The sequence below is a fragment of the Peromyscus maniculatus genome, chromosome 15 (assembly GCF_049852395.1).
Source record: "Peromyscus maniculatus bairdii isolate BWxNUB_F1_BW_parent chromosome 15, HU_Pman_BW_mat_3.1, whole genome shotgun sequence".
NCBI lineage: Eukaryota > Metazoa > Chordata > Mammalia > Rodentia > Cricetidae > Peromyscus > Peromyscus maniculatus.
In genome coordinates, this window is record NC_134866.1 from 6,327,142 (window position 1) to 6,353,450 (window position 26,309).

The window sequence follows — 26,309 nt, forward strand, 5'->3', positions numbered from 1 at the left end:
GTTTCCTTCGACTGATGGAACTATTTCTTCTACTGTATCTTCAATGCCAGAAATCCTCTCTTCCATTTCTTGCATTCTGTTGGTTATACTTGCATCCGAAGTTCCTGATCTTTTACTCAGGTTTTCTATTTCCAGCATTCCCTCTGTTTGTGTCTTTTTCATTTTTTCAATTTCCCTTTTCAGATCTTGGACTGTTTCCTTTGTTTGTTTCATTGCTTTTTCATGATTTTCTTTCAGTGCTTTATTGTTTTCTTCCAGGATTTTAATGTTTTCTTCCAGGACTTTATTGTTTTCTTGGAGGGCTTTATTGTTTTCTTCTAATTTGTTTGCCCTTTCCTCTAGTTGTTTACAGCGTTCTTCCAATTTTCTTGTCTTTTCCTCTACACACGCCTCTACCTTCTTCATGAAGTTACTCATAAGGCTACTTTCTTCTGCTTCTTCCAATTTTTGGTGTTCAGGTCTAGATGTTGGAGGCGAGCTAGGTTCTGGTGATGCTGTATTGCTCTTCATTTTGCTGTATGTACTTCTGCTTTGACGTCTGCCCATCTCCTTGTGATTCCTTCTTGGTCTTATCAGTGGACTTGTTTCACAAAGATCTGACAGACTCAGGAAGACTCTCTCTCTTGTCCAAAAGGGAGTTCTCTTGTCCAACTCTTTGGTCCAGAAGGGAAGTCAGGGGCAAGCTCTGGTCCAGAATGGCAGTCGGGGACAGGCTGGGAGCTGGGGGCCGGTCTCTAAGTCTCAGGAAGTGGGTGGGGTCTTGGGCAGATGGGCGTGGGGGCAGGGCGCGGAGACTGCAGGGGCTGCCGGGGGCTTGGAAATGGGTATCCCTCCCAGTGGGGCTAGAAGGGGAGCTGCCCGGTGGCCAGAACCCGGCGCCAAGCTGGGCAGGTCCTCCCGGGGTGGCTGGTGGCCAGGGATGGGGTCCGGGCTGGACCCAGGCACTCACCTCTGGTCCAGAAGGGAAGTTGTCGGGGGCAGGCTGGGAGCTGGGAGCCGGTCTCTAAGTCTCAGGAAGTGGGTGGGGTCTTGGGCAGATGGGCGTGGGGGCAGGGCGCGGAGACTGCAGGGGCTGCCGGGGGCTTGGAAATGGGGATCCCTCCCAGTGGGGCTAGAAGGGGAGCTGCCCGGTGGCCAGAACCTGGTGCCAAGTTGGGCAGGCCTCTCAAGAGTGGCTGGTGGCCAGGGATGGGGTCCTGGCTGGACCCAGGCACTCACCTCTGGTCCAGAAGGGAAGTCTTCGGGGGCAGGCTGGGAGCTGGGGGCCGGTCTCTAAGTCTCAGGAAGTGGGTGGGGTCTTGGGCAGATGAGCGTGGGGGCAGGGCGCGGAGACTGCAGGGGCTGCCGGGGGCTTGGAAATGGGGATCCCTCCCGGTGGGGCTAGAAGGGGAGCTGCCCGGTGGCCAGAACCCGGCGCCAAGCTGGGCAGGTCCTCCCGGGGTGGCTGGTGGCCAGGGATGGGGTCCTGGCTGGACCCAGGCACTCACCTCTGGTCCAGAAGGGAAGTTGTCGGGGGCAGGCTCGAGACTACTTTTAAAGTGTAAAAAATTTTATTATGAAACTGCTTTTTGAGGTTTCGCTAAAAGTTTTCAACGCATTAATAGTTAGGTTGAGAATACTGCATTTCTATATGAGTGTATAGGAACTGTGTAAGTTTGGGTTCCTCTAACTAGGCTTGAGATTTGCTTAAAAATTATAAAGAAAAGGAGGAGTTATGAGATTGAATTATGTTCGCAGAAACCTATTGATATTAATGCACCCTGGTTTTGTGGAGTTAAGGAAATGTTTAAGTTTGATGTGAATACATCGAAGTTTTTCCTATGTTCTGTTAACAAGAAAAATGACTGAGTTAAAGTTGTAAGACGGAGAAAATTGATAACTATATAGCACCATATATGCTAATTCAAATGGTTCTGTTAAGAGTTTGCTTTGAGTTGTAAGATTGAGAGAATTGTGACTATGTATAGCAATATTTATGTAATTGATGGTAATGATGAAGCTAAGGGATTCTTTAAGTTTGTAGTTGACTTAAGAGTTTTTGGTTTAGAAAGGGCTTGAGGCAGCTAAGACTGCTGTAGTCACCTTGGACCTAATTCAAAAGAGAAATGCCATCTGTATCATCCTCTACTCCCATACTGGGAGGTGTATCAGCTATGGAGATTGCTGTAAGCCATTAATAGTTATTTTTTTATATATTAAGAAGGGGGGACCTGTGGGAGCCCGTTCTGGGGTTCCTCGTGACTTTACCCAGCAGGTCCGAATAGAGGATGATCAGGACCACGGGCCTGAGTGCAGGTGTCTGAGATGGTCTGCACTTGGCTGTGCTGGGGGAGGAGGTCTTTTGCTCCACCCCTTGGCATCTCTATAAAAACCCTGGGGCAGAGACAGTCGGGCCCATTGGAATAGGTTCCAGACCCTCTCGAGGCTATCCTTTATTTTCTATCTGTTTATCTCCGCAAGATTCTCTGCAATAAATCCTTCTATCTAATATTTCCTGCTGCTCTCACTCAAGAAAACTCTGGGGAACTGTGGGGATGGTGGGTAAACGCCCCACAACCAAATTGTTAAAAAATGTGCTACATGTCCTCAATATTTAATTGTACCTCATTTTGGAGTAAATCCTCGAGGTCTCCCTCCTAATCATTTTTGACAAATGAATGTCACTCATATTATAGAATTTGGAAAACTGAAACATGTACATGTAACAATAGATACTTATTCAGGATTTTTAATGGTTACTGCTCAAATTGGTGAGGCTATTACGCATGTAACTGATCATTGCCTAACGTGTTTCTCCTATATGGGGATACCAAAAGTTATTAAAACTGATAATGGATCTGGATATGTTAATAAAGCTTTTTATCTATTTTGTTTTCAATGGCAAATTGAATATAAAACAGGGACTCCTTATAATCCTCAAGGAAAAGGTATTGTTGAGAAAGCTTAGAGAAGCCTCAAGATACATCTTAAAAAATTAAGGAAGGGGGAGTTATACCCCCAGTCACCACACAATGCTTTAAATCAGGCCTTATTTGTTTTAATTTTTTAAAATGTGGATGCTTCTAGAAAATCTGCAGCTGATCAATTTTGACATGAAGACACCACCACTAAATTTGATCTAGTTAAATGGAAAGATCCCTGTGCTGGCTTATGGAAGGGCCCCAACCCTATATTGATATGGGGACTAGGGCTTGTTTGTGTTTTTTCACAGGAAGAAAATGAAGCTTGTTGGTTGCTTAAATGATTGGTGCGGTGTATGGAGTAGAGAGAGGCTGGTCCTGATGTTGCAGATGACCGTCCAGAGATGCCAGAGTGAGACCTACTGGGCCTGTGTTCCTGAGGCACCAATTTATATCCTGCCACTTGGAAAGGAAAAGGAATTGTGGTTGTGGTTAAGGATACCGGGCTTTTAGATCGACCTTTCACCCAAGAGTTCCAGATTACTCACAACTTTTCTTATATTAGATATGGTAAAGGGATCCCTATATGTTTTACAAAAGATATTACTTTAGAGGGATGTCTTGGAATGTTTTCAAAACAAGTATTGGAACATGATAAACAATGTACCAGTTATACAAAGTTATTGCTTCCTCAGGGTAATTGGACAAGTAATACTTCACTACCTCAACGATTTCCTTCATGCACAAAAGAACTGTGAGAGTCTAACAGAACTTTGTTTTGGAGATGATGTACTGGCATTGTTCCTTTAAGGTACAACATCACAGGGATACAACAGTATATTCTTGACTGGTCTGGAAATCAGGAAGACTATAGTGACTCTTATGCTGTGTCTACAGCAGAATCTTGGGACCAAGGAATGTCAGCTGGAATTTGTGGAATTCCAGTACTGGATCTCCACAAACTTATGTTTGGAAAATTGCTGCTGCCATGAGAACAGTCAGAGAACGTTCCAGGCATTTGAAACCTGTTTGTCCTTTGAAAGGAACTGTTTTAGCTTGTGTTAAAATGCCCTATGTTCTTTTAGTTGGTGAAACAAATATTTCTATGAATGGTTCTGTGTTTAATGTATCATTTTGACCGATAGTATTTCCCAAATGGATAATCACATTCGTGTAATAGTTTAAAACAACCTTTATTTGTTATATTGTCAGTATATATGAATGATCCATGGTTTGATGATAAAGGGCTATAAGAAATTGAAGAAATTGGGGCCGGAGAGATGGCTCAGCGGTTAAGAGCACTGGCTGTTCTTCCAGAGGTCCTGAGTTCAATTCCCAGCAACCACATGGTGGCTCACAACCACCCATAATGAGATCTGGTGCCCTCTTCTGGCCTGTAGGCATACATGCAGGCAGAATACTGTATACATAATAAATAAAAAAATAAAAAGAAATTGAAGAAATTAAGAAAGCTTTAAGCAGGCAGAAGCATGTTGCTGGATTAGTTATAGCAGGAATTGCAGCTCATGTTACTATGCTTGCTACTAGTATGGTGGCTTCAGTGGCTTTGTCTCAATCCATTCAGACAGCACGGTTTGTAAATCAATTGTCTACGAATGTCTCTATGACATTAGAGACACAAAAAGATATTGATGTAAAAATGGAACATAAATTGAATGCTTTATATGATATGGTACAATTTTTGGGAGATAAACTCCAAAGTCTGAAAGCTAGAGTGCATTTGAAATGTCATGCTAATTATGAATGGATTTGTGTTACATCTTCTGTGTACAATGAAAGTGCAATTGGATGGGAAAAGGTTAAGGCACATCTTAAAGGAATTTGACATGATTCTAATCAATCCTTAGATTTGGCTAAATTACAACAAGAGATTATAGAAATGAGAAAGGCTAAATTGGATTTTGATGCAGTTAAAACAGCGTAAGATAATCTAGAACAATTTAAAATGGATACCACATCATTGTCATCATTTATTTCGTTCTTAAGTAGTGTTATAGCTATTGGAGCATTATCTTAGTAGACATAATTTGTTTGCCTAAAATTCTCAAGCTGACTTTGAACTCATTACAGAGATTGGGCTCATAACTCCACAGAGTAAAACTCTGCACATTCCTCTGACTCAACACCAGAGGCTGGTAGCTAAGGACGGGTAAGTTTTCTTTGCCTCCTTTCAACCTAAGACAGGACGTGAATGATGAAATTCATGCTGCCATGATGGGTAAGATTGGAATGTGATAAGAAAACACCTAAGACAGGCATGGTCATCTGAGAGATTCAAAAGTATTAAAATAAATAAAAAAGGAGGAATTGTGGGAGCCCACAACTGGCTCAGTTTTCCAGTTTGAATCTGAAGTCTATTCTGAGTCAATAGAGTTCAAGATTGTCTGCTCCAAGGCTGTGAGAAAGTCCTGATAAGCCCAGAGTCTCCTTGAAGGGCTGTGAGAAAGTCCTGATAAGCCCACATTAGGGAATATACTATCTAGCTAGATGCAGGCTGTTGCTGCCTTCAGTAGTACATTGAGATAGAAAATGAAACTGCCTATTCCTGGATGCAAGGCAGGATAGACAATGATTGAATGCCTGTGCTGTGCATTGTTTTACCTCTGTCCTTCAAAACTGTATATAAGCTGCCTGTAAACTGGGGGCTGTGCAGCATTGACCAGCAGACCTCTCGACTCTTTTCTGTATACTTCATTGTCTCTACAATCCTCACACCTCTACCCAGCTACCCAGATGACTGTCAGAAGGCTATGATATTACAGGAGTCCACTCACTTGATCCCTCATGCCTTCCCAGTAGGATGCTGACCCTCTATAAATATTATGATGGCCAGATGCATGTGCTGTAATCATTGTTAAAACAGGTCAGTATAAATATGTCTAAAACCAAAAAGGGTTAAAATGATATTTACTTGGGGATAATTTAATACATGTATGTTAAATGTTTTATTTAATCCCCACATTCCTTTACCTGTTGTTTCTTACCCTTAAAAACACTTTACTCTCCCTATTTGGTTGGCTTTTTCTGTGTTATTTCTTCATTCCTCTTAGTGCTCCCTCCATGTGTAGGGGTGCAGGACAGTTGACTGGAACCTGGAACACTCCAAGAATGACTGTCTCCCTCAGGAGCCATCAATTGCCAAATAGCTCCTCCACAGGGTGAGACATTGTGAGACCCTTATGCAACCATGCTTATTGTATGCTGGGGTATAGCCTGTGGAAGTGTTGTACAGGTAGCAATAGTCACAGTATGTTCAAATGTAGACTAATTGAAAAATGGTCTTTATCCTACAAAAATATGGAGCCAGATAGTGGGGTAAATTCTGAAAGATCAGAGAGACAGAACAAGCCACAGCCAACTTCAACTTGCCAACCTCTCAGCTGATCTTGTCTCCTTAGATGGCAGGGTTCTGAGTCTTCACCCAAATGGATCTTAGCTGAACTCCTGCTCAAAAGCCTAAAAGCTTAAAAGCCTCTAGTTCCTGGTCCTCATGTCTTGCATACCTTTCTGCTTCCAGCCATCACTGTCTGGGATTAAAGGTGCGTGTCACCATGTCTGGCTGTTTCCAGTGTGACCTTGAACTCACAGAGATCCAGATGGATCTCTGCCTCCCAAGTGATGGGATTACGGGCATGTGTACCAACATTTTCTGGCTTCTATGTCTAAGCTGGTGGCTGTTCTGTTCTTTGAGCCCCGGATAAGCCTATTGGGTTACACAATATATCAACCACATTCAAGCATGAAATGGTACTGACATTTCTAGCAATGTTTCACTGTTCTAAAAATGATTCAACGTTTCTACTGTCTCACTGCAGACATCTATTTCTTCCTCTGACATTCTTTCTAACTCTATTCTCTCAGATTTCCCTGACTTTTGGCTTTAGATAAGTGTAAGAAACCTCTTTCACAATGTGTGACACAGGTATCACTTTTAGATCAGGGCCCTCCACAGGATAATATTCTCTATGCTTCGACCAGTGTGCATCTGTGTATTATTCTCTATCTACAACACAATTAATATTTTCTGGTGGGTGTTGAGAGGTGCCTGACGCTGTGGGATAAAGATAAGAACTTGGGTTCCTGACTCTGTGGCCTAAAGATGAGACCTTGGGCTCATTTAGTTAGTATCCACTTATTAGAATAACAACATTCAATTCTCTCTAGGTCTTATCACCATGCTGAGCTAAAGTATATTACCAAATTAATATCACACCAGTTATAATTTGTGGAATAAACATTAAATCCAACCAGAAAAATCATTGATTACTCTCATAACATGTCTGTCATTATTGCTCTATGGGCACTGTTGTTTTTTATCTGGGGCACAGCAGCTGCACCTCATACTATCAATGCCTCAGCTGATGACTTCACCTCTTCAGCTGCAGCTGCTGCCTTGACGCTGAGGCCTTAGACTGGAAGAGCCTTCCTGTAGTTTTAACTAAGTCATTGTCTTTTATTTTACCAATAAGGATTCTGGAGCCAGATGCTGGGTGAAAACCTGCTAGCTCAGAGAGAAAAGAGTTTTTTGCACACCAAGGGGAGATGTTACAGGAGTTTAGATGACTCCACTGGGAAAAACAACAGTAACTATGCCACAGCCCAGATTTCAGATTCCAGGTACCCAGGAAACAATTTCAGGGCATGGTAAAGGTTTCAGAGAACATTTATAGTTACAGAAGAAAGAGACTCATTAATCAAGGCAAGATTCAAACACACTGCTTGGACAAATTGTTGGGGTTAGCAAAGAGAAATCTCTACAGCTCTCTGATGACATTCTTAACATTTTTGCTATTGGAAGTTAGATGTTCTTGCTGACATTCCAAAATGATTCCTAACATTCTCCACTATGGATTCATTGAGGTGGATAAGATCTGAATAGTTCGCAAATATTTTACCACACTTCACACACTCATGGAGTTTGAGTCAGAATAAATCATTTGATGTATTTTAAGGGTTGAAAAAGTAAACATTTTAAGACATTTGTAGGATACTTCTTCCATATGAACTATATCATGTGTTGAGTAAGCACATAAAGATTAACAAAGTTTTTGATACATTGCCCACAATTTTAGGGATTGTCTTCAGAATGAATTTCCTTTTCTTTTTTATTTTGTCTAAAGGATGAAGGTGAAGAGAACCTTCTGTCACATATTCACAGTTTTAGGGATGTTCTCCAGTATGAACTGTCTTGTGTCTCATAAGGGATGAGATATAATAAAAGGCTTTGTGACATTCTTCACACTTGTATGGTTTCTCTTCAGTATGAACTGTCTTGTGTCTCCTAAGGGATGAGAGATAAAAAAAGGCTTTGTGACATTCTTCACACTTGTAGGATTTCTCTCCAGTATGAATTGTCTTATGTTTCATAAGGGATGAGATATAATGAAAGGCTTTGTGACATTCTTCACACTTGTAGAGTTTCTCTTCACTATGAACTCTCTTGTGTTTCCTAAGGTATGAGAGATAACAAAAGGTTTTGTTACATTCTCCACACTTGTACGGTTTCTCTCCAGTATGAACTCCCATGTGATTCTTAAGGGATGAGAGATAACGAAAGGCTTTGTGACATTCTTCACACTTGTAAGCTTTCTCTCCAGTATGAATTGCCTTGTGTCTCCTAAAGCCTGAGTGATAATGAAAGCCTTTGCCACATTCTTCACACTTGTACAATTTCTCTCCAGTATGAAGTGTTTGATGTTCCTGAAGATCCCTAGAACAGGAATATCGTTTGTCACATTGTACACAGGTATAAGGATTGTCTTCAGAATGGATAGTTTGATGTGCTCTAAAACATGCATCTGAGGAAAAACATCTGCCACACTCTTCACACTTGTAAGGGTTGTCTTCATAGTGAATTATTTGATGTCGTCTAAGACATGAAGCTGAGGAAAAATATTTGCCACACTCTTCACACTTGTAGAGTTTCTGTCTAGTATGAACTACCTTGTGGTTCTTAAGTGATGACTGATAAAGAAAGGTTTTGTGACATTCTTCACACTTGTATGGTCTCTCTTCATGAATTTTACTATGTTTCTGAAGGATTGCAGAATGGGAAAACCTTATGCCACACTCCTCACACTTGTAGGGACTGTCTGTGCAGTGAACAGTTTGATGTTGAGTAAGGTATGAAAATGAAGAAAATAAACTGCCACACTCTTCACACTTGCATGGATTCTCTCTAGAATGAATTCTTTGATGTTGCTTCAGCAGTGAAGGAGTGTAAAAGGATTTGCCACATTCTTCACACTTGCATGGTTTCTCTCCAGAATGAATTCTTTGATGTTGCTTCAGCATTGAAGGTTTATAAAAGGATTTTCCACATTCTTCACATTTGTAAGGTTTCTTTCCAGAATGAATTCTTTGATGCTGCTTCAGGAATGAAAAATTATAAAAAGTTTTGCCACATTTTTGACACTTATATGGTTTCTCTCCAGAATGAATTCTTTGATGTTGCTTCAGGAATGAAGGATCATAAAAAGCTTTGCCACATTTTTCACACTTGTGGGGTTTCTCTGCAGAATGAATTCTTTGATGTTGCTTCAGCATTGAAGGATAGTAAAATAATTTGCCACATTCTTCACACTTGTGTGTTTTTTCATCAGTATGATTTTTCTGGTGTATAAAAAGTGATGAGCGAGTATTGAAGGCCTTATGACATTCCTTACATGTATAGGATTTTTCTCCAGTATGAAGTCTCTGGTGTATGGAAAGTGTTTTATAAGAACTAAGGCCCTTGCCACATTCTTTACACTGGTAGGGTTTCTCCCTTGTATGAATTCTCTGGCTTTGAATACGTAATAAGTTACAGTCAATACCGTTGTTGTAATCATTATAATCATTGAATGTTGTTCCTGTTGAGCAAAAGTTGAGAAATGAACAAAGGCTTGGAAATAAGTTCATACTTATAATGCTTATCTTTTTCAAAGGAAATATTTATCATACATATTAAAGCATCAGTGAGAAACTACAGTACATTTCAAAACCTACAGGGACTAAGCATAAATGATAAAATATTGTAGGCAGAAATAATCTAGACTTCTACTAGAATAAGGGCATGACCAAAAAGAACCTAGACATAATGGCATAGTATTCAAAGTTTAATACCTAAGAAAGTTGTAAGGAAATTTTACAACAGAAGTAAACCCATTAAACAGGATATGTTATATGGCCAGACAACCCTGAAATTATAAGGTAACCAAGCTGAGCAAAGAGAAAGTTAATTGTGACTATATGAATTTGAGCCATCATCTAAATAGAACATTTTTATCCTCCACATAGAGTATTATTTTGGCAGGTACAAAAGATATGCTGCACAAGAAGTAGATGGTCCACAAAAAGATTAAATTTATCGCTCAAAAATTTAGGACACTATTTTATGGTTTATTTTGATGAGAAGAATATATAAAACAGAATCCTCCAGCTCTGACTGGACCAGGAGGTGAGTGACTCTTCTCCCTGCCTAAGTCCTAAGCTCCAAGGCAGAACCCATGCTCTACCATTCCCACCCATTGCTGCCCCAGTTGCAGCCCAGTAGGGAAGACTCTGGCAGGCAGATCTCCCCACCAATACCCCGTAGGGACCCTGCAATCTGTAAGACCCCCTCCCTCCCCCAAACCCACCCATCCCCCTGTGACCTCAGGGGCAACCTGAGACACACAATCTGAGAAATGAAAAATTCCCTTAAAGAAATTGAGGAAAAGACAAACAAAAATTAGAAGAAATCAACAAATCCCTTAAAGAAAGCAAAGAAAACAAAGGAAAAGCAATCAAACAGGGGAAGGGAACAGTTCAAGATCTAAAAATTGAGGCTGAAGCAATGAAGAAGACACCAATCAAGGGAATGCTGGAAATAAAAATCTGAGTAAATGAGCAGGAACTACAGAAGCAAGCAAAAGGAAACAAATACATGATACGGAAGACAGAATTTGGGGAACGGAGGATATGCTAGAGGAAATAGATCGGTCAGTCAAAGAAAACACTTCAGTCAAGAAAATCATAACTCAGAACGGCATGCTCACTTTGGTATGAGATCTTTCGGCTAGAGTCTGCTCTCAAATTCTAAAACTAAATGACTCTCAGTCTGACCAGCACTGAGTTCTCTTTCCCTGTGTCCTACTCTACAATGGAGAATCAACAAAGAGACAAATCTCAGAAGGCACTGCAATAGGAGTCGGCTAGTGAGTTATTCTTGGGGAAATACAAGCTTAAGAGACATAAACCATCATACACTTCTGAGAGATGAGCTTCGACAACAAAGACATGAAGGACAGACCAAAGAATGACTCCCACAGTGTCATGTTCCAGGGTGATGGGAAAGCCTGCCTTTCTGGGGGATATTTGGACCTCAACCCTGGCCCCAAACCCCTCATTCCTACACACCTGGCTGCACGTTGGCTGCTGCTTGTCTCTTCACATCTGAAGATTCTTGTCTTTGCTCCAAATGTGTCACCAGGTGTGGCTTAGACACAGCAAGACCTGTTTGCAGAAAAAAGGAACAAGATTGTTTATGTGTTCTTTTACTTGGAATTGACATGAGTCTTCCAGTACATGGCTTATAAGGAAAGAGATGATGAAATAAATGATTGCAGACAATCAGTTCCTTAAATGTTTTCTGACAGAATCACTACACTACATAAAGAAATTTACAATAACCAGATTCTGAGTTTCATTTAATGATAAGAAAAACTCAGTAAAACTGATTGTCAGGCCCCTAGGACCCATTCCGGGGACACAACCAGTTCCCGGGTTACCATCACCCAAATCTGTCCCTGTTGCCAGACAGTAGGCAAAACTCCTCCTGGAAGAACCACCTAACCAAAACTCCACACTGGACCCTGCAATCTACATGCCATGCCCCCATACCCATCCGCCTGGGACGCCAACAAATTCCTGACACATAGAAACCAAACCGCCGGCTCCCATTGGACCAAGAGAGGAGGAGATGGGCAGATGTCAAGGCAAAAATCATACAAAAACCTAAAGAGCAATGTGGCACCACCAGAATCTAGCCCTCCTCCAACAGTAATAGCTGAACCTCACATGGTAGAAGAAGCAGAAGAAAGTGACCTTAAGAATAGCATCATGAAGATGCTAGAGGCCTTTCAAGAAAAAATGAAAAATGAAATGGAGGAAAAGAGAAACAAAAAATTGGAAGAAATCAATAAAGAAATAGAGGAAAAGATAAATAAAAAATTGAGCTGGGCAGTGGTGGCCCACGCCTTTAAACCCAGCACTCGGGAGGCAGAGGCAGGTAGATCTCTGAGAGTTCAAGGCCAGCCTAGTCTATGAACCAAGATCCAGGAAAGGCGCAAAGCTACATAAAGAAACCCTTTCTCGAAAAACCAAAATAAATAAATAAATAAATAAATAAATAAATAAATAAATAAATAAATAAAATGAAAGAGATCAATAAATCCCTTAAAGAGAGCCAAGAAATCCATGAAAAGGCAATTAAACATGTGAGGAATATAATTCAAGACCTGAAAAGGGAAATAGAAACAATAAAGAAGACACAAAGAGAAAAAATGCTGGAAATAGAAATTCTCAGTAAATGAACAGGCAACACAGATGCAAGCATAATCAACAGAATACAAGAGATGGAAGAGAGGATCTCTGGTGTAGAGGACACAATAGAGAAAATGGATTCATCTGTCAAAATACCAAAGCCAAAAAAAGTCATCACACAAAATATCCAGGAAATCTGGGACACCATGAAAAGGCCAAACCTACAAATAATAGGGATGGAAGAAGAAGAATACCAACTCAAAGGCACAGAAAATATATTCTACGAGATCATAGAAGAAATCTTTCCCAAGGTAAAGAAAAAAATGCCTATGAAGACACAAGAAGCCTATTGAACACCAAACAGACTAGATCCCCCAAAAAGTCCCCTCGCAACATGATAATTTAACAACTAAATGTACAGAATAAAGAATATTAAGAGCAGCAAAGGAAAAAGGCCAAATGACTTATAAAAGCAAACCCATCAGAAAACACCCAACTTCTCAATGGAGATTTTGAAAGCCAGAAGGTCCTGGACAGATGTAATGCAGACACTAAAAGAACATGGATGCCAGCCTAAACTAATATACCTAGCAAAATTTTCAATCACCATAGATGGTGTGAACATGACATTCCAAGACAAAACCAGGTTTAAACAATCTTATGCACAAACCAGCCCTACAGAAAGCACTAGAAGAAAAATTCCAACCAAACAAGTCAGATACACCCACAAAGACAAAGGCAATAGATAACCACACAGCAGTAAATCCCAAAGAAGATAAATACACACACACTACCACCAAAAGATAACAGGAACTAACAATCACGGGTCATTAATAACCCTTAATATCAATGGACTTAATTTACCTATAAAAAGGCACAGGCTAACAGAATGGATATGAAAACAGGACCCATCTTTCTGCTGCATATACCTCAATTTCAAAGATAGACACTACTTCAGAATAAAAGGCTGGGAAAGGTCTTTCCTATCAAATGGTCTTAAGAAGCAAGCTGGAATAGCTATCCTAATATCCCACAAAATAGACTTCAAACTAAAATCAATCAAAATGGATCGAGAAGGGAATTACATGCTCATCACAGGAAAGATACACCAAGATTGAAGTTTCAATTCTGAACATTTATGCCCCAAACACAAGGGCACCCACATATGTAAAAGAAACATTACTAAAGCTTAAATCACACATTAAACCCTACACATTAATAGTGGGAGACTTCAAGACCCCACTCTCACCACTGGATAGATCTGCCAAATTGAAACTTAACAGAGAAATAAGGGACTTAACTGATATTATGACTCAGATGGATTTAATGATATCTACAGAACATTCTACCCTAACAAAAAAGTATATACCTTCTTCTCAGCAACCCATGGATCCTTCTCTAAAATCAAACACATACTCGGTCAAAAAGCAAATCTCAATAGATACAAAAATATTGGAATAACCTCCTGTATTCTATCAGACCACCATGGCTTAAATTTGGATTTCAACAACAACAAGGATTACAGAAAGCCTACAATCTCATGGAAACTGAATAATGCTCAACTGAATCACTAATGGGTCAAGGAAGAAATAAAAAGAGAAATTAAAGACGTCCTAGAGGTCAATGAAAATGAATATACTACATACCCAAACTGATGGGACACTATGAAAGCAGTGCTAAGAGGAAAATTCATAGCACTAAATGCCTACATAAAGAAGTTGGAGAAATCTCATACTAATGACTTAACAGTACACCTGAAAGCTCTAGAACAAGAAGAAGCAAAGTCACCAAGGAGGAATAGACGCCAGGAAATAATCAAATTGAGAGCTGAAATCAATAAAATAGAAACAAAGAGAATAATACAAACAAAGAGGAATACAGGGAACATACCTAAACATAATAAAGGCAATTTACAGCAAGCCAACAGCCAACATCAAAGAAAATGGAGAGAAACTCAAAGTGATTCCACTAAAACCAGGAACAAGACAAGGCTGTCCACTCTCCTGATATTTACTCAATACAGTACTGAAGTTCTAGGTAGAGCAATAAGAGAAAAAAGGAGATCACGGGGATACAAATTGGAAAGGAAGATATCAAACTTTCACTATTTGCTGATGACATATAATATACATAACTGACCCACAAAATTTGACCAAGGACTCTTACAGATGATAAACACCTTCAGTAGTGTGACAGGAAACAAAATTAACTCAAAAGAATCAGTAGCCCCCCTATATACAAATGACAAATGGACTGAGATAGAAATCAGAGAAACATCACCCTTTACAATAGCCACAAATAATATAAAATACCTTGGGGTAACTGTAAGCAAGCGAAGAACCTGTATGACAACAACTTTAAGTTCCTGAAGAAAGACATTGAAGAAGATATCAGAAAATGGAAAGATCTCCCATGCTCATGGATAGGTAGGATTAAAATAGTAAAAATGGCAATCTTCAAAAGCAATCTACAGATTCAATGCAATCCCCATCAAAATCCGAACACAATTCTTAACAGACCTGGAAAGAACAATACTCAACTTCACTTGGAAAAACAAAAACCCAGGACAGCCAAAAGAATCCTGGACAATTAAACAACCTCTGCAGGCATTATGTTCCCTGACTTCAAGCTCTACTATAGAGCTACAGTAATAAAAAACAGCTTTGTACTGGCATAAAAACCGACATGTGGACCAATGGAATTGAACAAAGACACTGACATTAATACACACATGTATGAACACCTAATTTTTGACAAAGAAGCCAAAACTGTACAATGGAAAAAAGAAAGCATCTTCAACAAATGGTGGTGGTATAATTGGATGTCAACATGTAGAAGATTACAAATAGATCCATATCTGTCACTGTGCACAAAACTTAAGTCCAAGTGGATCACAGACTTCAACATAAATCCAGTTACTCTGAACCTGATAGAAGAGAATGTAGGAAGTAGTGTTGAACTCATTGGCACTCGAGATCATTCCTACATATACTACCAGGAGCACAGACACTGAGAGAAACAATAAATGGGACCTCTTGAAACCAAAGAGCTTTTGTAGGGCAAAGGACATGGTCAATAAGACAAAATGACAGCCTACACAATGGGAAAAGATCTTCACCAACCCCATAACTGACAGAGGGCTGATATCCAGAATATGTAAAGAACTCAAGAAACTAGACATCAAAGTACCTAACGGTCCTATTAGAAAATGGGCTATAGAGCTAAACAGAGAATTCTTAAAAGAAGCTCAAATGGTTGAAAGACATTTAAGGAATTGCTCAACCTCTTTAGTCATCAAGGAAATGCAAATCAAAATGACTCAGATACTGTCATAATGGCTAGGATCAAAAATACTGAAGACAGCTTATGTTGGAGAGGATGTGGAGTAAGGGGAACACTCCTACACTGTTGGTTGAAATGCAAACTTGTACAGCCACTTTTGAAATCAATAAGGGGCTTTCTCAGAAAATTGGGAATCAATCTCCCTCAAGACCCAGCTATACCACTCTTGAGCATATACCCAAGGAATGCTCAATCACAGCACAGGGATACATGTTATACTGTGCTCATAGAAGCATTATTTCTAAGAGTCAGAACATGGAAACAACCTAGAGGCCCCTCAACTGAAGAATGGATAAAGAAAATGTGGTACATATATACAATGGAGTACTACTCAGCAGAGAAAAACAATGACATCATGAGGTTTGCAGGTAAATGGATGGAACTAGAAAAAAATCATCCTAAGTGAGGTAACCCAGACTCAGAAAGACAAACATGGTATGTACTCACTCATACGTGGATACAAATGTAAAGCAAAGGATAAGCAGACTGCAACTCACAGCTCCAGGGAAGCTAGCTTGTAAAGAGGACACTAGAAAAGACACAAATATCGCACAGTGATGGAGAAATGGATGAGTTCCACATGAGCAAGCTGCGGGTGAGGTGGGGTAATAGAGGTCAAGGGTAGGGAGAAAGAGAGCTTAGGGTTTCGGGAGGTCCTAGCTGGATAAGGAATAGAGTGGGAGAAAAAGGAAAGAGATACCATGATAAATGAAGATGCCATGGGAATAGGAAGAAGCAGAGTGCTGGAGAGATCCCCAGGAATCCACAAAGATACCTCCACTGTAGACTACTGGCAATGGTTAGGAGGGTGCCTGAGCTGACCTACTCTGGTGATGGGATGGCCAAACACCCTAAATGTCACAGAACCCTCATCCAGTGACTGATGGAAGCAGATACAGAGATCCACGACCAAGCCCCAGGTGGAGCTCCAGGAGACCAATCAATGAGAGAGAGGAGGGATTAAATAGCAAGAGATATCGACAGCATGATTAGAAAAAGTACAGAGACAACTAGCCAAACTAGTGGAAACACAAGAACTGTGAACCAATAGCTGAGGAGCCCCCATGGTACTGGTCTAGGCCCTCCAGATGAGCAAGACAATTGTTTAGCTTGAACTGTTTAGGGGGCCCCCAGGCAGTGAGACCGGGACCTGTCCTTAGTTCCTCAACCTAGCTTTTTGGAACCTGGGGCCTATGCTGAGACACTTAGCTCAGCCTTGGTACAGGGAGGAGGGGACTGGACCTGCCTCATCAGAATCTACCACACTCTGCTGACTCCACAGGGAAGATATTGCCTTGGAGAAGGTGGGAATGGAGGGTGATGGGGGGAGGGGAGTCTGGGCGGTGGGAGGAGGGAGAACAAGGGAATCTGTGGTTGATATGTAAAATGAATAGAAAATCTCTTAATAAAAAATAAAAAGTTGGCCAGTGGCATGCACCTGGAACCCCAGACCTGGTGGGCAAGACAGGCAGGTCCTAGGGGCTTGTCAGTCCACAAGTCCAGCTGAATGGCAGCTGCAGGTTCAGTGAGAAACTGTTTTAAAGAATAGCTGGCCTGGGAGGCTCATGCCTTTAAAGTGGCTGTTCTAAGTGGATCAAGTTGACCTACATGGAAGCACTCATCTCTGTCAGCCTGGACTGTCCAGAGTCACAAAGGGGAGGCAAAAATACAAAAAACAACACAAAGAAACAAAACAAAACAACCAACCAACCAAACAAACAAACAAAAACCCTGAATTTTGAAACAGTTTAATTAACAAGTGTACTTGAGGTCTCATGCCATTGAATTTCTGAGAGTCCCACTGGAGTGAAGGAAAAATGCACCTAACACAAAAATGTAAAACACAAAGAGAAAAAACAGTGAAATGGTTCTTTATGAATATGTTATTTTAATTTTACATGTGCATTGGTGCTTTACTTGTAGGGATATCTGTGTGAGGATGAAGTGTTAATCAAATTAATCTCTACAATTAAAAAAATTAGAGTCAGGCATTGGGGTGAAAACCCGAATGATCAGAGACACAGAGGAGCAGACACAGTTACTTCCTACATCTTTAGTTCCTGGATCCTGTCTCAGCCCTGACTTACCACTTCCGGTCCATCTTTCTACAAGCCTCTGAAGCTCTGTGGTCAGCTAATGGCTAGCATCACCCTCTGACTCCAAGGAAGCTTTCTTTGTCAGAACACAATCCCATGAGAGTGTCAGACCGTGGGATTACAGACAGTTGTGAGTTGCCACATAGGTGCTGGGGAATGAACCCCGATCCTCTAGAAGAGCAGTCAATGCTCTTAACAACTGAACCATCTCACCAGTCCTGAAATGATTTTTAATACAGCAATCTCCTTAATTTTTCAGAAAACAAAGGATATGAAAATGGCTGATGAAATGCTCCCATGAGATACCATACAAAGTGAGGAAGCTACATGGTGATGGTGAAATAAGAATTCACTATGGATGAGAGCCTCACCAAGGAACACAAGGTTGCTGTAATTCTCCAACATCACATCCCTGTACAAATTCCACTGAGCAGGCTCCAGGCATTCCCTCTCTTCTGCAGAGAACTCAATGGCCACATCCCAGAAGGACAGCATTTCCTGAAATAAAGATCAATGAGTGATACTGCACTTTAGTTTAATTAAAACCATTAACAATATTAAGATATTAACAGCAATAATATATTAATGTAAATATATATAATATAAAGAGAATAGAAACTGGTCCTAGAGGCAAGCCTAGAACAACAGAATGGACAGAGAAGATACATTAAGAACTGCTGTATCTCCTGTCAGTATCCTTCAGGGATATGTTTTCAGAGAATCAGACAAAACTGAAAATTGGTGGGAAGGCCAAGCCAGATGTAAAGGGAGGACTGGATTCCTTGTCAGGTTCCTAGAGTAGTGACCTTCCATTCAGAGCAGCCTATGTCCTGACCAAAGACATAGTGCTTAAAATACACATTACACACATCATCAAGTCCCAACTCCTAGATCTCCATCCAGGCTCTATACTTGCACATGTGTGGCATGAAAGACTCATTGATTTTTTTCCTTCATCCACCATATATTGCAATATAGAACTCAAAAAGTGGAATAAACCACGAAAACTGTGGAGACCAAATGTAGTATCTGCTTTGAAAACCTGAATTACATATTTACAATTGAAACTTCAAAATACTATCACAAGCTTTGCCTTTTATATTAGATGTCAAGCTGTATTAGTGGATTTTAACACTCCATCTATTGCTTCTGAGTCTTCTTAAAGTACCAGTGGTGGAGTGTAACCCATGAAGATTTGGGACATGCACACTCATACATTTCACTTAATTTCATATAGAGAGTGCAAAGAAGAACACAATGGAATGCAGATTTTCAAAAGGATGGTCATGAAACAACATACACCTTTCAAACTAAACATGCTGATGCATTTGATAATGGCTATGGAGGACACTGTGGCAGCCACGTTTATTACCTGAATTGACAATGTAATGAAAATCTGTGCTGCTCAGTTTTATTCCTTGGATATGTGTTTGACCCCTGTTCAAACCATGCCATGTCTCTCCATTGCCTCTGACATAGTCATGTAGATCAATCAGCAGGAACTGAACATCCTCACCCAGCACACCTCCCCTCCAGACTTTTCCAGATATGACATGTCTAACACAGCAGGGTTCATGCATGAGCTGTAAACACAAGGAACTCCCTCCCTCACACTGACATTAGAATACAATGAAAGAAGCCTGGGAGGAAAGAGACAGGACTGCTCAACAAGGGGAACTGGACTGGACCTGTGAAGAGCAGGAACCAACATGAGCACTTTGCTTTACTGGTTGGATATGGCAGTGCCCATGTGAAGGACAGGGAGGAAGTGGTTTTGTTCTGGCTCACTGTAAGAAGCATCTGCACACAGTGGTGTAGCAGGAATCTTAAAAGTTCTTATTAATAAAATCAAACCCGAGACAAGTTATTGGGGTCCATGCTGGTAGATCAGAGAGACAGAACAAGCCACAGCTATCTCACCTCACCGGATCCTCAGCTGGTCTTGTCTCCTCAGACTGGAGGCCTCTGAGTCCTCATCTGGAATGGGTCTCAGCTGAATTACTGCTCAAAAGCCTGAATGCTTAACCAGCCAAAACCTTCTAGTTTCTGGTCCTCACGCCTTATATATCTTTCTGATTTCTACCACCACTCCCTGGGATTAAAGGCTGGCTTTCTGGGATTAAAGGTGTGTGTCACCATGCTTGGCTATTTCCAATGTGGCCTTGAACTCACAGAGATCCAGAGGGATTTCTATCTCTGGAATGCTAGGATTAAAGGTGTGAGTGCCACATTTTCTAGCCTTTGTATCTAGTGGCTGTCTGTTCTCTGACCCCAGATAAATTTATTAGAGTACAAAATATTTTGGGGAACACAATACCACCACACAGTGGAACCTCTGGATTAAGGACAGGGGAAGGCATCCCTGCTGCAGCGGCAGAAAAAAAGACCCAGGAATGTAACCAGAGCAGCCACATCAGTCAAGAACTGCAGAATGGAAATGAAGAAATAATGGAGTCTCCGATTAGATATGAAAGGAGCAAACTGGAAGAAATCAGTGAAACCAGAAGAAAGCCGCATCAGGTCATAACAGTGACAAACAGATTAAATTCCAAAAAGAATGAACAATCACTACACACAAGAATGTTTAAGCAAGGCAATGAGAATTCTTCCTCACATAGTAAATGCAAACAATTATCTAATCTCCAAAAGTTAATGTCTTCAACAACAACAAAAAAGCATGTTAGTGAAAAACCATTAAATTACATTGTGAAATGTGTCAACAGACGTTAATCACAAATAGTTCTTAAGTCAGCAATGTGCTGATTGCATGGATTTCTCATGGCGCTCACTGTAAGAAACATGAACGTAGAAAGTGTTTCTCAGCCGGGCGGTGGTGGCCCACGCCTTTAATCCCAGCACTCAGGAGGCAGAGCCAGGTGGATCTCTGTGAGTTCGAGGCCAGCCTGGACTACCAAGTGAGTCCCAGGAAAGGCGCAAAGCTACACAGAGAAACCCTGTCTCCAAAAACCAAAAAAAAGAAAAAAAAAAGAAAGTGTTTCTCATGACCTTGAATTAAATGTTTTCTGTAGCAGGAATCTTAAAAGTTCTTATTAATAAAATCAAACCTGAGGCGAGTTATTGGGGTCCATGCTGGTAGATCAGAGAGACAGAACAAGCCACAGTTATCTCACCTCACCGGATCCTCAGCTGGTCTTGTCTCCTCAGACTGGAGGCCTCTGAGTCCTCATCCAGAATGGGTCTCAGCTGAATTACTGCTCAAAAGCCTGAATGCTTAACCAGCCAAAACCTTCTAGTTTCTGGTCCTCACGCCTTATATATCTTTCTGATTTCTACCACCACTCCCTGGGATTAAAGGCTGGCTTTCTGGGATTAAAGGTGTGTGTCACCATGCTTGGCTATTTCCAATGTGGCCTTGAACTCACAGAGATCCAGAGGGATTTCTATCTCTGGAATGCTAGGATTAAAGGTGTGAGTGCCACCATTTTCTAGCCTTTGTATTTAGTGGCTGTCTGTTCTCTGACCCCAGATAAATTTATTAGAGTACACAATATTTTGGGGAACACAATACCACCACACATGAATACACACATTCTGTGAGTTCTTCCTCACCCTGCTGACCTGACAAAAAAGCCTGGCACTGGAACCCAAAGCCATGAGAGTTTTTCATCTGTTCCTAGACACCCTGCTTATGGACTAGCTCAACACTTCAAGACAAGATCAAGACATGTTGACACAACCACTGTGGTCCACACGACAGAAGGGATGGAAGACCTTTCAAAGTTAAGAAAACCCAGTCCTTAATGTGAAGCCCTGAGTCAGCTTCTCTAGTTCCCATTCTTCCTGCAGAGGGTCTGTGTGTGTGGGGGGGGGGGTGGGGTGGGGTGGGGTGGGGGGGTGTATGTGTGTTCCCTCACCCGGAGTCAAAGCTTCTCTGTTGCAGCGGATTCTGACAGATCTGTTGACTGCTTCCTGAATTTCCAACATGGGACTTTTGTTTCACCTGGAAATTTTTCTCTCTTAATTCTCTGACTGGCAGAGATCACAATCAAGACCTCAAGACCGTTACACTAGCCCAGTCTGCAGAGTTCAGGAAGGACCAGACCCCGTTTGCTCTACAGATTCTGAGAAATCTGACAGCGTCCATGTGAGAACCGCTCAGCTAGAGAAGCATGCTTCCCCACCAAAGCTGCTCACTGAGCTCCCAGCTCCACCTCAGGAGCAGGCAGTCAGCTGACCATCATTAGTTTGCAATCCTGGACTCTGCACTATCATCTACTCCGCGCTACCAGGCAGCTCTCCTGTCCCAGAAGCCCGAGGCAGACTCGGGTGGCAAGCGGCGACCTAAAGAAATTACTCAAGGCACAGTCCCTATCGCCCCCTCCCCAGCCCTGACCTGCAACCTCACGTGACCCCGTCAGTTCAGCACAGCACCTCCAAGACAGCTTCTTCCGCCCTCCCACCCAGCCCAGGTCCGCTCCCTCCAAGTCGGACCCCGGAACCCCGCAAACTGTCTGCGGCCGCGCTGCACCCTGGACCAACCTCCATGTCAGAGACGCAACAGGAACGTACAGCAGGCAGGACTCTCTCCCAACTTTGGGAAAACTGCAAATGTGTGGACTGAAGTCCAGAAGGGAATTTCCTGGATGGCTCACCGTGACGTCACAGTGCTGCAGACTACATTTCCCAGAAGTCAATGCGCAAGAATTCTTGGAACCAGGGAATGGAGTTTTCTCCTATTGTGGATTCGATTCTGTCCCCCTGTAGGAGAATTTTGGAGGAAGAAGCCCAGTCAGCAGGACATTCCTGGGGTATGAATCTGGTGTTCACCTCCAGATCCACAACATAAGAAACATGAGTGTGAGTCGAGCCTTTGACAGAAATATTAGCCCTGTAAAATTTCTGGCCCATATTTTGTAATTTGAATCTTACTGCAGCGTTTCAAAATCATGTTGACTCTGTTTTACTTTAAACTGAGGAAGCAATACTGTAGCAGGAATCTTAAAGAGTCTTATTAATAAAATCAAATCTGAGCCAGGTACTGGGGTCAACGCTGGACGATCAGAGAGACAGAAGAGGCCACAGCTTCCTCACCTTGCCATTTCCTCAGCTGATCCTGTGTCCTCAGACTCGATGCCTCTGCATCCACATCCAAAATGAATCTCAGCTGAACTGTGATGCTGGAAAGCCTGAAAGGTTAGCCAGCCAAATGCTTCTAGTTTCTGGTCCTCACGCCTTATATACCTTTCTACTTTCTACCACCACCTGGGATTAAAGGCTCACTTTTTGGGATTAAAGGTGTGTGTCATGTTGCCTGGCTGTTTCCAATGTGGCTTTGAACTCACAGAGATCCAGAGGGATTTCTGCCTCAGGAATGCTAGGATTAAAGGCGTGTGCTACCACTGCCTATCCTCTATGTTTAATATGGCTGCCCTGTTCTCTGACCCCAGATAAGTTTATTAGCACAGTATTTTGGGGAACACAATACCACCACAAAATACACTAATGTGGGAATGAGAAGTGCCTTTTAAAGATGATTTTGAAACCAGCCGTCATCTGTCAATCCTTGCTCCTAGCTGCTCTGCGGTTTCCTTGACAAATGGACCAGAGTTGATGGTCTGGACTGGGAAATTTAAAGAGACCTTGTATCTAAGTAAAAAGGGAAAGTCAAAACAAAACAAAATGAGCCGGGCGGTGGTGGCACACGCCTTTAATCCCAGCACTCGGGAGACAGAGGCAGGCGGATCTCTGTGAGTTCTAGGCCAGCCTGGGCTACCAAGTGAGTTCCAGGAAAAGGCGCAAAGCTACACAGAGAAACCCTGTCTCGAAAAAACAAAAAACAACAACAAAAAAAAAAAAAGTAACAAACAAAACAAAACAAAATGAAACAAACACATGTGAAAGTATTTGAGTATAAAGTCGCCTTTGTCTGAATATGCTGTCCTACGAATAAGTAAATAATAAATAAATAAATAAATAAATAAATAAATAAATAAAAAATCCTGTTCCTCTGCACTGACACTCTGTGTGAGCCATACATGGGTCTGACTCCACAGCTTTTAAAACAGTTTTGTGAGAACATTGGAATCTCTACAGTGTATTGATGAGGGACACAGTGACTGTATAATCAATGAATAAAGTGAAATGTCCACCTCTCTGATCTTACTTGCAAAGATCTCCCATAATCCATCTCAGGAGTTTTCCACCTGTACTTCTTTCCTTGAAAACTTTCAACTAGTAATCTCTGTAAGCCATTTAGTTTTTGTGAGAGCTCTACTAGAATTTTACCAGTGTCTCCATGGTTTTTCACAAACTCAGGTCCATATTCACCACCTGTGTGCTAGGAGCTCATGCTTACCTCCCTAGTGAAGGGTCACTGGTCCTGGGTCATTCACTCAGGACTGAAGCACAGATAGCTCAAACTATCTAAACAGTCCAGTTTCCTATAGTTGAGTCAGGAGTATATGGTGGGATTCCAATTCCACTTAGTGATCACCATGTTCCATGAAGTGTGACCTCACAGGGACAGTTAGGAGGGACACTGAACATCTGACCAGTTATATGGTGAGGCTGATCTCTTTAATAGTGCTGCAGAGAGTCATGGTGACCTCCAGGGTGCACTTCCTGTCTACACATCTAGTACAGTGTAGACAGTGCTGTCATGTTCTGCTATCTTGGGACAGTGTCAGCCCCATCGCACAGTTTCCTTCTACTTTGGGTGCTGACCCTGGAGAAACTTTCCTAGAAGTACAGTTTTGAGTCTGAGCTCCTGCAGTGGTCTTCAACTTGCAAATGAAACTGCACTTTCACCAGACAGAGACTTCCACGGATGTGCTCTTGATTCAGAGCACATTTAGGTGTGTTAGTATGAAGTGCCAGGTTTGTCCATATTGGAGTTAATCTCCCTGACAATTACAGCTGATTTCACATGGTCTATAACTTCAAAGTCACTGTGGTTTAGAATGAGAATGTTACTTACAGGTTCATACAATAGAATGCTTGGGCCCCAGTTGGTCCATCTTGTCCTGATTCCAGTTATGTTGAACACTTCTCAGCCCTATAAACTTCTTCCATATTTACATGGATTCTGCTGTTCATCAACCATGTCTTTATTTTTTATTTTTTTTTTTTTGGTTTTTCGAGACTGGGTTTCTCTGTGTAGCTTTGCGCCTTTCCTGGGACTCACTTGGTAGCCCAGGCTGGCCTCGAACTCACAGAGATCCGCCTGCCTCTGCCTCCCGAGTGCTGGGATTAAAGGCGTGCGCCACCACCGCCCGGCTCATCAACCACGTCTTAATGCCTGAGGGACAAACAATTTTCCATATTACCCCTCCATCTTGTTTGCAGTCTCAGTTTCTGTCTGCAGTCTATATATTGTTCATCCTGTTACATAGAAATATATTGTTCAGTAGCTTTAATATAGTTTCCCACTTTCTGCAATATCAGTCATTTCCTGTGGAAGTTTTTCAGTTTGGGTACTTGTACTTGTATTACTCTTATACATAAGGCTATAACTTGAAGTGTATTTCTGTAGTATAATGCCAGAGTCTAATTTGTTTAAGACAAAACAGTCATTTCCATAACCACACACAAGAGACCTGCCTATCAAACTGTAGGGACACAAGTGGGCCACATGACAATGTGTAATGTGACTAAGTAGGTGTGGGGCAAGTCTGTGGTGATATTGTGTTCCCCAAGATATCATGCACCCTAATAAATTTATCTGGGTCAAAGAACAGAACAGCCACTAGACAGACATAGAGGCCAGAAAATGTTAGCACTCACACCTTTAATCCTAGCCTTCTGGAGGCAGAAATCCATCTGAATTTCTGTGAGTTCAAAGCCACACTGCAAACAGCCAGGCATGGTGACTCATGCTTTTAATTCCATGAAGTAATGGCAGAAAGCAGAAAGGTGTTTAAGGTGAGAGGACCAGGAACTGGAGCTGGTTAAGCTTTTAGGCTTTTGACCAGCACAGCTCAGTGAGAGGCATCCAGTCTGAGGAAACAGGATCAGTTGAGGAAGTGGAAAGGTGAGGTAACTGTGGCTTTCTCTGTTTCTCTGATCTTTCAGCATTCACGCCAATACCTGGCTCCAGGTTTATTTTCATTAGAGACCTTTTAAGATTTGTGCTGCACAAATGAGGTGGTATTGTGTTCCCCAAAATATTGTGCACCCTAATAAACTTATCTGGGGTCAGAGACAGAACAGCCACAATATTAAACATAGAGGATAGGCGTTGGTAGCACACACCTTTAATTCTAGCATTCCAGAGGCAGAAATCCATGTGTTCAAGGATGCAGCCAAGCATGGTGACACACGCCTTTAATCCCAGGGAGTGAGGCAGAAAGCAGAAAGATATATATAAGGCATGAGGACCAGAAACTAGAAGCATTTGGATAAGCATTTGGCTGGTTAAGCTTTCAGGCTTTGGAGCAGCACAGTTCAGCTGAGATCCATTCTGGATGAAGACTCAGAGGCATCCAGT

At 41.7% G+C, this 26,309-nt stretch overlaps 2 protein-coding genes and 1 long non-coding RNA gene across 11 annotated transcripts in view; 1 reads left to right on the plus strand and 2 right to left on the minus strand.

Annotated features, from left to right (window-relative positions):
- Positions 1 to 8,195, plus strand: part of LOC143268734 (uncharacterized) — a 28,129-nt gene extending 19,934 nt beyond the window's left edge. The window contains exon 2 of the long non-coding RNA XR_013044853.1: positions 3,212 to 8,195. This is a non-coding gene — a long non-coding RNA (uncharacterized LOC143268734). The remainder of the gene's footprint in view (positions 1 to 3,211) is intronic.
- LOC121822970 (uncharacterized) overlaps positions 1 to 24,261 on the minus strand; it is a 109,189-nt gene extending 84,928 nt beyond the window's left edge. For both annotated transcript variants that reach the window (XM_076552245.1, XM_076552229.1), the window contains exon 1: positions 24,180 to 24,261. The gene's annotated coding sequence lies outside the window, so the exon portion shown is untranslated. The remainder of the gene's footprint in view (positions 1 to 24,179) is intronic.
- LOC102910671 (uncharacterized) overlaps positions 7,839 to 26,309 on the minus strand; it is a 39,685-nt gene continuing 21,214 nt past the window's right edge. For 2 of the 8 annotated variants that reach the window (XM_042261823.2, XM_076552249.1), the window contains exons 2-4: positions 18,235 to 18,361; positions 11,301 to 11,396; positions 7,839 to 9,772 (exon numbers count right to left, since the gene is read on the minus strand). In XM_042261823.2, coding sequence (XP_042117757.1) covers positions 8,082 to 9,772; positions 11,301 to 11,396; positions 18,235 to 18,358 — 1,911 coding nt within the window. In that variant the 5' untranslated portion in view covers positions 18,359 to 18,361 and the 3' untranslated portion in view covers positions 7,839 to 8,081. Of the gene's footprint in view, positions 9,773 to 11,300; positions 11,397 to 18,234; positions 18,362 to 19,783; positions 20,780 to 22,363; positions 22,583 to 22,915; positions 23,006 to 24,179; positions 24,284 to 26,309 lie in introns of those variants that run through there. The other 6 variants (XM_015998581.3, XM_042261824.2, XM_042261825.2 and 3 more) reach the window with 6 other exon arrangements.